We start from the raw sequence: 12,425 nt of genomic DNA, 5'->3' as shown, positions 1-12,425 counted from the left end.
TTTTGCTTTTGTTTAACAAACACACACATGAACAGCGAATAGCAGTCAGCTACAACAACACCTCAAGAGCTTTCTGCACATCGCCTGACCGAATGCATTTGTATTTGACATCAGGAGTTAGTCACAAAGAGTAAGCATCATGACACTTTACTTTATATATATATATATATATATATATATTATAAATTTTTTGTTTATATTTTAAGCTATTAGTCACGTACACTCACAATGATATTATTTTAATGGTGTTTTTTGTGTTTTGACAAGTCAAATGACAATTATTTAACCGACGAACCAACCACTTTTTAACGCATTTAAAAATGAATCAAATTTCTAATATCGATGACTAAGATCTACGTGACCAATATCGATAAATAAAGCCAACGCACTATCGATACATCACCATTGCCCAACACTAAACAAACAGGCATCGATACTTAGCTGCGACAGCACTATCGATACAACGCAAGTACTTTTCGTCGAATCCATTTTTCTTGACGTCACATCAATTTTTCGCAAAATATAAAACTTGTATTTAAATCACATATATACTCAGCCAAATACACATAAATAAAGTTATAATTGTGCAACTAGACAGGATGGTATGTTTATAACAATAACAGCAACTTTGCCGTCGTTTATTTAGCTTGTTTTTCGACTTTGCGCTTGGCGTGGCTGCCGCAGCCGCGGTCGAAGCGCGTGCCCTGCAATTATTTTTCGCATTTACTTGTGCCTTTTTACATTTCGTTGAACTCATCTGTGCATGTGCGTTTTGTATTAAAGTAAAATCGTAGTTGGCTACGCTTGTTGAAAGTTGAAAATATACTGCCAGGCACAGGCATTCTTCTAAAAGTCGACAACTCGCGACCGTGTGTATCTACATATGTATATATCGTGCCTCGCCTGTGCCGACGCGTCCCGCGTACTTGCCATACGTTTACTAATCCAGTGACCTTCGCTTTGGGGTTTTTTCTTTTGCATTTGCAGGGCAGCAACGACAGAGCCTCCAGATCGCCGCGTTCGGATGACCAGCGCGATATCGGCGAGATGCCAGTCACAAAGCGCTCACGCTCGGACTCGGGTAAGTGTTTCGTCTTGTTGCGGGTGGGGTGGGAGAAGGGGTCAACTTGTTTATATGCATAAGTATGTATCTGTAGAGTATATACATATATATATATTTATATACGTAAGTTCATTAAACAAAAAGAGAAATAAATATATATATGTAGGTTAATGAAACGCCAGGCCACAAATCAAACAAAAGGAAAATATATATATACAAAAATATCATATTTTTTTTTAAACAATTTTATATTTTCTCTGAAAACATAAACATTTGCATACACATCTCTCTCTCTCTCTCTCTCTCTTTTCTACTACTTCGTTGCATTTTAAGGGCCAGCACAGACGCTATTAAATAATCGGTTTTTCTTCTTGTTCTGCTTAAGTAATTGCAGACTTCATAAACGCACGATGATCTCAAGTGAGGTGAGGTGAGAGTCAAACAAATAACGAAATCGAAAACGAAACGAAACAATATCAGACAAGTCAAGTCAGTCCAAACCACACGCGATCCCCAAAACTAATTGCGAATCGACTCCCACTCGAATCGAATCGAATCGACTCAACTGTCCATACAATGTATCGATTGTGAGAGAGTGCGATGCACAAAAAAAAATCAAATAAACACCAAAGTCACATAATATATTAATATAATGCCTAAGCACATATGATCGAAGCATTGACTCGACAACAAGTTGCAAAAGTGACTTTTCCTCATGTAACTAGGGTCCAGCCCACAGAGTGTATGAGTACAGTGAATCCTCGCCGCATCAACACTGCGAAACGCAACGAAACAAAACTAATCAAAAAAGCATATAACTATTCTCTCTCTCTCTCTCTCTCTATTTCTTCTATATATCTCTTCTTTTTTCATTTATTTTGTAAGCGTTTTTTCTTATGTTTGTTCCGCCCAAACGACTTGGTTCTTTTGTCGCCTATCAAGAATTGACATCGATCAAGAGATGAACCCAAATAGAGTATTGCCAATAACAACTGCTACTACCAAGATACATCAGCCCGATATGGGAACGAGTTGCATTTACTTGCTTTTAACAACATTTTTTGCCGATTTCAACGTCCACGTCGCGGTTCCCGCACCCGAGCTGCTTCGTCGTCGTCGTCGTCGCCTCCGTCTCCGTCTTCATATGTGCTGCGACAACGCGTTGGACTGATCCGCCCCACAGCCAGAACTAGTCGTTTATTTTTAATTACAATATTTTAATATCAACATTGAAGTTGGGCGCGTGTCTTTTCGTGTCACGAACATTTAAAATTTCGTGAGTGTCAGTGTTGAGCAAAAAATGATATTAGCTAAAAGTTACGTTAATTTTTGAAATCGCAAATCTACCAAATGAAAACAATATTTTCTAAATTGAAAAACATCACTATTAAAAGAGAAAGAATTAATTATTAGGGTAAAGTCAGCATTACACAGGCTTATATTTTTTTTTTTAAATAAAAAAAAAAATTGTAATATTCGACCGAGCGTGTTGCCGCACTCGTGTTCGTGTCGTTACAAAAAGCCGACACACGTCTGTATCTAATCAACACATAATTATTGCTTGTTATTCATAACAAATCAACAAATTGTCCGATAGGCCAAAAAGCGCTACTGTAAACTATATATTTATATGTGATCCAAATGATTTAAAATATATGTAGATGGTATTTAGTTAGCCGAGTAATCAAAAACCCAACGCGAAATATTTAAAGTAAAATATACACATAGTACATACATATTTATGACAAAAGCACACACATACACATACATACATACATACACACATACACACACAACATGATTAAGGTACGGCGGAAAAACTTAACCAACTTAAAAACATATTGTTGCTCTTATTATCGTTTCAGCGTCTTGTTTTCTTTTTATTTTTCTCTTTTTTATCACTGAGCAATGTAATGTGTGACCCTTCAAGTCAATATACCACGCCCCCAACTCATGGAAACCGTATCGAAACGCACATATATATAAGGTCGCTTATAATTTCTATTTTTATAATACATTTACAGGAATTGTGCACACCGTTATGCCAGCTTTCCAACACTGTCCAACATTGATAACTATTGAATTTTGACTTCAGTTTGTTTTGTAAGCCCTGGGGTGTTGAACCTTTTTTTTACAGTGTGCACAGTTCTTGGGTATTTTCTTCTTTGGTTTCGATTTGTGCGGCGACGATTTGCCGGCTGGATGTCCGTTGGAAGTGCTTTAAATGATATTTCGATTGATATACTCGCTATAACTGCATTTATCTCTAATCTACGCACACACACACACACACACAGTCGTACTTTTATTAGCACAGCCTACGTATACTTAAAATATATTAGGCTAATTTATGTTTTATTTTTTACGGGTGCTTTCTTTTTATTCTTGCATTTTCCAGCCTTAACGAATGACAAATCAAATGCCTTGCAGTCCTATATCTATTTACGTAAATTCAAATCATTTATTTAATTCAAAAATAATTTCAAAAACTTAAACCGAGGCAAAAGACGATATACTAAGTTTTGTTAGTACAAAAAAAAAAAAAAAAAAAAAAAAATACCGATAAACGATAACAGTTTAAAAACAAATACTGCATTTAAACGTAACGAGTAATGCATCGACAGCTTTTAATTGTCATTGTGTTGTAGCCTCTCGAATCTCTGTGACTGAATCATCTGCCGGTTGGCAATTGGCCCGCGCGCAAGCAGTTCCAGATCTTCTCCAGAACACACACACAGTTACATATATGTATAGACTACTACAATATATGTATGTAGTTGCTCCGCCGGCCAGCAAAACTGTTGATTATGATTAATGATTTTTTTTCTATTTTTTCCTTTTTGTCTTTTATCTTTCTTGCAGGCATCGGTTTTTGTTTGTGTCGCTTCAAATGTCAACTCCCGCACCATTGCCTTGGCCAATTGCTGTACCCATCGCTTGGTCACAGCAATTGGGCCAACTCTGGTCTCGAGCTGCTGTTGGAGTCGACACAGACCTCATAAAAAGAAAACAAAAATCAAAACGAATCAAAGAAAAAAGTCGTATTCAAACCAAATTGCTTAAACGATCCGCCTACAGCTGATCGGTTCGATGATGAGCCCATTGTCATCATATCATATGAGATACACTAATCTGTCCTCCCAATTCTAGGCAAGTCAGCGGACACGAAAATTCCCTACCTTTCGCAGCCACTGTATGATCTGAAACAGACGGGCGATGTGAAATTCGGACCTGGCACCCGGTCCGCTCTGCTGGGACTGCTCGGCGGTGCACTGCCCAAGCTGACCTCCGAACAGCATGATCTTGTCAGCAAGGCCAAAAAGTATGCCATGGAGCAGAGCATCAAGATGGTGTTAATGAAACAAACGCTGGCCCATCAGCAACAACAGCTGGCCACCCAACGCACCCAGGTGCAGCGACAACAGGCCCTGGCGCTCATGTGCAGGTAATGAAAGAAAAGATTTGATGCATAAGATACGCAGACATTTGCAATATGATGCAAAACATGGAAAACATTAAGTGAATAACCTCGTGTCCCGACCGCTGCTTCGTGTTATTGAAGTCGGTTTGGGTGCACCTGGTTTCCTGTGCAGCTTAGCTGATAAGATCTGAGCATTTATGTATCGGAAATATTACTTCTTATTTTATTTGTGCCGAAACTCATCTTTGTCTCTTGCTTTTGCCAGGGTTTATGTGGGCAGCATCTCTTTTGAACTCAAGGAGGACACCATACGCGCCGCTTTCACACCATTTGGACCCATCAAATCGATCAATATGTCCTGGGATCCCATCACACAAAAGCACAAGGGTTTCGCATTTGTTGAGTATGAAATACCGGAGGGTGCACAACTGGCGCTGGAGCAAATGAACGGCGCATTGATGGGCGGCCGCAACATCAAGGTGGGCAGGCCAAGCAACATGCCGCAAGCACAACAGGTCATCGACGAGGTGCAGGAGGAGGCCAAGAGCTTCAATCGCATATATGTGGCCTCCATTCATCCGGATCTGTCGGAGGAGGACATCAAGAGCGTGTTCGAGGCCTTCGGTCCCATTCTCTACTGCAAACTCGCGCAGGGCACATCCGTGCACTCGCACAAGGGCTACGGTTTCATTGAGTATGCCAACAAACAGGCCATGGACGAGGCCATTGCCAGCATGAATCTCTTCGATTTGGGCGGCCAGTTGCTGCGGTGCGTAAAAGCCATTTTATTTCAACACAATTTGCTCATGTTCTCACATAATCCTGCAGAGTTGGACGTTCGATTACGCCGCCGAATGTGCTGTCGTGTCCTGCTACAAATTCGACAATGCCAACGGCTGCAGCTGTTGCTGCTGCCGCTGCCACAGCTAAGATACAAGCCCTGGATGCAGTGGCCAGCAATGCGGTGCTCGGTTTGTCCCAAAATACGCCCGGTATTGGCATTGCCGCCAAAGTGAACGCCATGCCCGTGGTGAGTGCAGCCACCTCGGCGGCTGCCTTGCATCCCGCTCTGGCGGTGCCTACGGCGCCCGCTGCTGCACTGCTGCCGCCGGGCATGTACCAGGCGCCCGGTCTTGGCGGACCCAGTTTGTTAGGCGTTCCGGTCGGTTTGCCTACGCTGCAAAGTGTGGCACCCACACTTCCACCACCCGCGCTCCTGGCAACGCCGCCCGCTGTTGCTTTGGCAGCCGCGGTACCCGCCGCAGCAGCAGTGCCACTTGGCGTGGTGGAGGCCAGCAATGGAGCGCCGGTCGTCTTGTCTGCAGCTGCCAATAATGCTGCCGCAACGGCGGCAAATCTTTCGGAGAATATTAAAAAGGCGCAGGAGAAGCAGCAGGAGGAGCTGCAAAAGAAGCTGATGGATGAGGGCGATGTGCAGACGCTGCAGCAACAGGAGAACATGTCCATCAAGGGCCAGAGTGCACGCCAGCTGGTTATGCAAAGGCTGATGCGACCGCAGGACTCGCGCGTCATCATCTTGCGGAATATGGTCGGACCCGATGATGTAGACGAGACGCTGCAGGAGGAGATTCAAGAGGAATGCAGCAAATTTGGCACAGTCAGTCGTGTCATCATATTCAACGAAAAGCAAACCGAAAACGAGGACGACGACGAGGCCGAGATTATTGTAAAGATCTTTGTTGAATTCTCAGCGGGCGTCGAAGCGGTGCGCGGCAAGGATGCGCTTCACGGACGTTTCTTTGGCGGACGGCGAGTCGTTGCCGAGCTCTACGATCAGGCGCTCTTCGATCAGGGCGATCTGTCTGGTTAGAGAGCGGAGGGCAGAGAAGGATGCGATTGTATCTTTAGGCTAACGGATTCGGATTCGGACCTTTATCTGGCAGCAACAGCCTTTTTTTACTTAGAAATTAAACGAACAATTATTTATTACTTGGCGCGCAAGTCACAAGCCACGAATTGTGGCCGAAAGGAGATTGTAAATTTTTGGACAAAGTCAATGATTGATGAGCACAGTATCTATTATAATTAAATAATACCTATAAAGTGGGCAGTTGAATATTGATAGTGATTGATGTATTAACGATCCGATCCCAAGCAATTGTCGCCAGTTTCTGTATAAATTAAGCAAAGTGCAAGTGTTTTCCCAGCCTGCACCTCCAGCAGTTCATTTTCTGTCGCATACACACAAAACTTACAGAGTGTACATTTTAATAATTTTGAGCGCTTAAAACTTACAATAAAAGTCTAGTTTCCCATAAAGCAAAGCTTGTGCAGCTCCAATTTATTTTTCATATTTTAAATCGATTTTTTCGTTATCAACAAATCGAAATCAATAAGCCGATACGCTGTTAGCCTTGTCAGCCAGTTGGCAGCGCCAATTTGCTGATACTGTTATTTAACAGAGCTATGTAGTTTGCGTTAACAGAATTCAATTTGCGTTAACACAGTGAAGAAGAAGCAGCATTGCATGAAAGAAAAATAGAAAATATGATGCCAAAAAGTGAATAATCAAGTAATATTCGGGCAAATAAAAAACAACAACAAAAATTTGTGTGTGTTTGTGTCGCGCAACTGGAATGTTAACGCGTTCCAAACCGTGCGGCGCCTCCAATCAATCGCATTCGCAGCCAGTTAAAGCTTTTTTTGACAAAGACATCGCAGCAGTAGCAGCAGCAGCAGCAACAATCATCGACGACTGGTCGCGACTCGCGTAGCTGTTGAGAGAAAAAAAAGGTACACATAAAACGAAAATCTCGTTGGTCCTTTGTTTCTATGTTAATTTGTGCTAAACAATTTGTGTGTGGTGCACCTGCTGCTAGCTATGTATTTCTACGGCACAGCTGATGGGCTCCAAATGGGTCTGTTGCTGATGTTGGCCACGAATTTCTCGCTGGCCTTGCCTTGATAAGCGCAGACTGGCTGTCGCGCACGCACACGCACACCCAGCTTCCCCGCAATAACTACGCACCAATACAAGCCCAATTTTAATGTTATAGTTTGTATATTTACATAAATATGTTTGTATGCATTTTCCAACATTTGCTTGGCATTTGCTTCCGTTCATTCGCTTCAATTTGGCGTTGCCAACTCGATCGTTGTTGTTGACTTTCGACGCGCGTCCTGTGGCCCTCACACTCAGTCGCTTTCCAACACACGCACACATACACACCCACACACATACTGTTGAATTGTTTCAACTTATTACGTAATATGTCTTTGGCAGCACCCCGTTAAAAAACAATAGAGCACCTTACAATCACGTGTGGCATGACTTCAGCAGTTTTCAATATATTCAGCTCTTTATTTATAGCCTGATAAGCTCTGCAAAGATTGATTTTGCGTTCTGGCCAGGCAGTCCTTGGCTGCCTTGGACGCTGTCAGATCCTTGAGAAAAGTTTCCTTATTGATGCCTTGTCAAACAAAAAAATATATCATCAACAAAGTAAGATATTGTTTGGGGCGTTCTTCTTAAACATTTCACTGGCAATAAGAATCTTATTGAGAATCAAGTAAATCAATAAAATTAAATTTCAAATTTTAATCTATTTCTTATTTATGATTTCTTAAACGACACAGCTTACATTTAAATTTAAAGTAAAAATAAACATTGATTGTGTTTAGATAATGCACATAATGTCTGCATACTCTTAGTCAAATAAGACTTTTAACTATTCTCTTTTTGTGTCGAAACCGTAAACGTTTCACTGGCTGCCTTTTTTTTTGCCCTGAGCTTACAACTATGCCATCATGTTGGCGGTGTTGTTAATGTTTGATTTGATCAATTCGAAAATTCTAGTTTTTGTCCCCAAGTATATCTGAAGCTGACTCATCATCATCATCTAATACCATTCCAGTTCCCCCCTCGCCGCAGAAATCGTAATATAATTGAGTGAGGGAACGTTGGTAGCATCATTGAGTCACAGAGCAGAAGAAGCAGAAGTCAATACAAGACACATTGGCACAAGATGAGCTGCAAGGTGCGGCTTATGGAGGATGGCTCACTGGACGAGGAGCCGTTAACATTAAAGGAGATCGCTTATCAGAAGCTATGCAACAACCTGGACATATTCAGTGGCTATACGGAAAGCGGACAGCGTTCACTGAACGCGGGCATTGTGCTGACAAATGAGATATGCGACGCGTTCCTTGAGAACTATCAGCGCTTCCACAGACCACTCGACGATAAGGTCATAAATCTGTTCAGCGATACGCGTCGCACCTCGCTGAAGATTGTCAATCTGCGCTACAGCACACTGAGCAGCATGGGTGGGTATTGTGAAATAGGCTCCATTTGCCAACAATTGGATATACCTCCTTTTATTGTCCTGCAGGTCTGGAGACGCTGATGCGTCACAAATTGTTTGCTTTGTCCATGTGGTATTGCGATAAGATCACGGTGCAATCACATCACCTGCTGGCCCATTATGGCGATAGCCTGCGCTCACTGGAACTGGGTATCAGTTCGCATCTGTTGCAGAATGCGGAGCCCAATGAAAAGGAGCCGGTGGACTTTCAATTGACCTGCCCGCATCTGCGCCGTCTGGTGCTCAATGGCGTTGTCATGCATCATCGTCTGCAGTTTGCCCATTTGCAGGATTTGAGCCATCTGGATCTCACATCCTGTGTGCTGGCCAACTTCAGTCTGGAGGCGCTTGGCATGCTGCCCAACCTGCATACGCTCATATTGTTCAATGTGTGGCCCATTGCGAATCAGCTGCATGCGATCTGCTGTCTGCGTCGCCTCTGCACTCTGGACATTTCAATATCGAGCTCGGGCAACGGGCATGGCACCTATGATTTGCCCGATCAGACGCTGGTCATGCTCATGGATAACCTGCGCCATTTGACACATCTGGACATCTCCGGCACGAATTTGGCCGGCAACGGCGTGGCCACCAAGGAGTCCACCAATGCCAATACCAAGACAGAGCAACATTTTGGACCCACCGATATACCAGGGCTAGCGTCGCGAACACAGCGACCGCTACAGTTTCTCGGCTTGTATCACACGGCGCACTGGGCGTGCAAACGGCATGACATACCCGCCCTGGAGGTGGCCGGCGATGCCAACGAGCAGCAGATACTGACAGCGGCGCGCTATTACCACGACAGGCCCGTCCTTTTGACAAGGGTGAGGTTCAACTAGTTAACTGCCAGAGACACGTTTTAATTGATATTCATTCGCTTGCAGGTTCTCAATGATTTGTATCATCTGTTTCGCTTCGAGAACTGCAAGGATATACACACAGCGCTGGATGTTGTGCTCTGCGCCATGGACAGGCATTTGAAATTCAAGCATATGCAAATATCGGGCAGGTGTGTGCGGGAATTAAGCCTCTTTATTACCTTACTCTTGTCGAGGGTATTATTATGATTTTGCCGTGAAATGTGTGACGATTTGTATATATATATTTTTGATCAGCCGAGTCCGTAATCCACGTTCGGCTACCCGTCTGTCTGTAAGCCATATCTTATCAACATCTGGCTACTATATCATACAAGAATTAAGTTCTTGTATGAACAAAATTGTTGTTCATTAAGAACCTTTACAAAAGTGAGCAATTACGAGATTTTCTACTCTTTTCACATATATACAAAATCGTAATTCTATAAGCGTATTTAATATTCGGTCGAGTCGAATATAGTTGTTCTTGTTTGCAAATGAAATCGAAAATTCTTTTCAATTGCCGGCAGCGCTACACTGTTCTACATAGTAAAGGGTCGTGATCGTTCCAAGTTTGGCACACTGCTGCGCAACCACATCATTCGGACGCTTCTCAATGGCATGGAGATGCATCTAACGGACGACACAATGCTGAGGAATGGCTATCTGACGCTGACGCAATTCCACATGCCAGTCGATGTGGTAGGACTGCGCCTGAATCTGCAAGATTGAACAGCACGAGACTAATTGTTAACTCATTTAATTGCCACAGCTGTTCGAGTACGAACGCCTAATTAAAATACTCCTGCATGGTGTGTCCAAAACGGAGCAGGAGGGCTTCGTTCAGCGCATTGCCATCTATCTGCTTAACACGCTCGCCTGCCAGGTCGATGGCAGACAGAAGCTCTTTCTCGGCGAGTTGGGCGTGGTCAGAGTAAGCGTATATCATTCATCTGTTCCATATGCAAACCATATTTATGCGAGTGTTAATTCATGTTTGCAGACAATGCTGACACTGATCAAGGATCGGCTGACGCGTTCGGTGTTCGATGATGTCATGGAGGTGGCGTGGTCAACCATGTGGAATGTAACCGATGAGACTGCTATTAATTGTAAGAAATTTCTGGATGGACGCGGAATGGAGTATTTCCTTAAGTGTTTAAATGTGAGCCAACATCATGTCAACCTAAACGAAATTGTAATGCATAATATTACCCGACGCAGACATTTCCCGATCGTGACGAGCTATTGAGAAACATGATGGGACTGCTGGGCAATGTGGCCGAGGTCAAATGGCTGCGTCCAAAACTGATGACACAGGAGTTTATAGAGGTGTTTGCGCGCCTGCTTGATTCATTGAGCGATGGCATCGAGGTGGGTCATCATGGTGGAAGACTAGCCAATGACAATGCTAACCAACTGCGCTTCCAGGTCAGCTACAATGCGGCTGGAGTGCTGGCGCACATTGCATCCGATGGCGCCGATGCGTGGACCATCAAAACGCCAACACGACAACACGTCCTCGAACGCATGGTGGCCGCCATACAGCGCTGGAACATCAAGAGCGAACGCAACATCAATTATCGCAGCTTTGAGCCCATACTGAGTCTGGTGCGCTGCTATGAGACGCCCGAATGCCAGCACTGGGCCGTCTGGGCGCTGGCCAATCTCACCCAGGTAAGTGGAAGCAAATGTTGATTGTCCCATCGATTGACTCATCTCATCCCCTATTTTCCAGGTCTATCCGGATAAGTATTGCCAGCTGGTGGAGCAGGAGAATGGCATACAGATATTGACCGAGCTGATCCAGCACGAGAGTCCTTACTGCGAGATAAAGCGTATTGCTCGTCTGGTTATCGAACAGTGCGATTTGGGCATGGAGCGAATGGTGGAGGGTTAGGCCAGATGCTAGCCCCCAATGTATGCCAGAGTCTAGGATTTACTATTCGAGTTTGTTGTAAAGTTTGTGTTTAAGGCAGCAGCAAGTGTTATCGTTCAGATTCTTCCTCGATTTTTATGTTTACTTCAACAAAAAAAAGAAAAAAAAAAAGCAAAAACAAAAACAAATTTTAAATGCGACAAAATAAGAAAAAGCAAAATGGGAGAAACATAAAAACGCGTGTTTGGCAAAGAATTAGGCAAAAGAAAAGAACGCAAAATATCTATTATAATAATTACTAGATTATATATATATATATATATATATATACACACATATATTACGGTATATAACTATATATCATGTTGTAAGCAAACGAGCGATTTTTTTTAAGACGAGATTAAGGCCCTGTCGGAAACTGTAAATATTGTTAACGAAAAAAAAAGAAGAGAAATGAAAAGGCAAACGAAGTAGCTGCATATTAAATAGAACCCTAATTAAATAATCCTATGCAATTGAAGTCTTTCGTGTATGTATGCCTCTTTAAAGATTTATCTATATATATATATATAAAAATGTAGGGGTATTTAGCTGTTGATATGTCTGCTCGATTTGTTTTATATTTTTTATTATTATTTATTAGCGTTTAAATACTTAGTTTAAGCTGTACCTTAAAATGAAACCCATTAACTTGTCCGCTTTGTGTTCAATGCAAATGTTTCGATTAGTTCCTTTCAACAATAATAATTTTTTTTCCTGTTTATTGCGTGTTCAAGCAATTCTTCATATTATGCTTAAAGTCTAGGCTAATTAAATGTATATATGTATGCATACATAAGTGTGTTTCGTTTCGGTTTGCAGACAGACCTTATACTAA

At 42.6% G+C, this 12,425-nt stretch overlaps 2 protein-coding genes and 1 long non-coding RNA gene across 5 annotated transcripts; 2 read left to right on the top strand and 1 right to left on the bottom strand.

Annotated features, from left to right (window-relative positions):
- Positions 1–447: 447 nt before the first annotated feature.
- On the top strand, positions 448–6,769 carry hfp (Poly(U)-binding-splicing factor hfp). The gene is made up of 5 exons (XM_064690245.1): positions 448–602; positions 988–1,081; positions 4,214–4,508; positions 4,750–5,253; positions 5,313–6,769. The coding sequence occupies exons 1-5, from the start codon at positions 600–602 to the stop codon at positions 6,313–6,315; spliced, it is 1,899 nt and encodes a 632-aa protein (XP_064546315.1). The 5' UTR covers positions 448–599; the 3' UTR covers positions 6,316–6,769.
- Positions 6,770–6,991: 222 nt separating this feature from the next.
- On the bottom strand, positions 6,992–7,982 carry LOC135433943 (uncharacterized). Of its 2 annotated transcripts, XR_010437163.1 has the most exons (3): positions 7,515–7,982; positions 7,315–7,465; positions 6,992–7,219 (listed from the first exon to the last, which is right to left on the bottom strand). It is a non-coding gene; the product is annotated as an uncharacterized LOC135433943 (long non-coding RNA). The 2 variants fall into 2 exon arrangements; XR_010437162.1 differs by lacking the exon at positions 7,515–7,982 and having other exon boundaries at positions 7,315–7,508.
- LOC135433939 (protein zer-1 homolog) lies at positions 7,096–12,063 on the top strand. Of its 2 annotated transcripts, XM_064690243.1 has the most exons (10): positions 7,096–7,238; positions 8,360–8,771; positions 8,837–9,636; positions 9,697–9,821; positions 10,200–10,371; positions 10,442–10,603; positions 10,673–10,834; positions 10,894–11,043; positions 11,101–11,346; positions 11,408–12,063. In XM_064690243.1, the coding sequence occupies exons 2-10, from the start codon at positions 8,471–8,473 to the stop codon at positions 11,567–11,569; spliced, it is 2,280 nt and encodes a 759-aa protein (XP_064546313.1). In that variant the 5' UTR covers positions 7,096–7,238; positions 8,360–8,470; the 3' UTR covers positions 11,570–12,063. The 2 variants fall into 2 exon arrangements, with proteins under 2 accessions (XP_064546313.1, XP_064546312.1); XM_064690242.1 differs by having other exon boundaries at positions 10,894–11,346.
- Positions 12,064–12,425: the final 362 nt, after the last annotated feature.

This window comes from Drosophila montana, unplaced genomic scaffold (genome assembly GCF_035044405.1).
Source record: "Drosophila montana isolate Dmon_TW-CO22-7 unplaced genomic scaffold, ASM3504440v1 contig_3240_1, whole genome shotgun sequence".
NCBI classification, from domain to species: domain Eukaryota; kingdom Metazoa; phylum Arthropoda; class Insecta; order Diptera; family Drosophilidae; genus Drosophila; species Drosophila montana.
Note: the sequence above shows the minus strand (reverse complement) of the source record. Positions and strands in the feature narration are given on the sequence as shown.

Bases quoted from the DNA above. Each gene is read 5' to 3' on its own strand.
- LOC135433939 (XM_064690242.1), top strand. From the start codon at position 8,471: ATGAGCTGCAAGGTGCGGCTTATGGAGGATGGCTCACTGGACGAGGAG. The intron at 8,772-8,836 runs GTGGGTATTGTG...ATTGTCCTGCAG, and splicing joins CAGCACACTGAGCAGCATGG to GTCTGGAGACGCTGATGCGT. The intron at 9,822-10,199 runs GTGTGTGCGGGA...AATTGCCGGCAG, and splicing joins CATATGCAAATATCGGGCAG to CGCTACACTGTTCTACATAG.
- hfp (XM_064690245.1), top strand. The intron at 4,509-4,749 runs GTAATGAAAGAA...TGCTTTTGCCAG, and splicing joins GCCCTGGCGCTCATGTGCAG to GGTTTATGTGGGCAGCATCT. The intron at 5,254-5,312 runs GTGCGTAAAAGC...ATAATCCTGCAG, and splicing joins TTGGGCGGCCAGTTGCTGCG to AGTTGGACGTTCGATTACGC.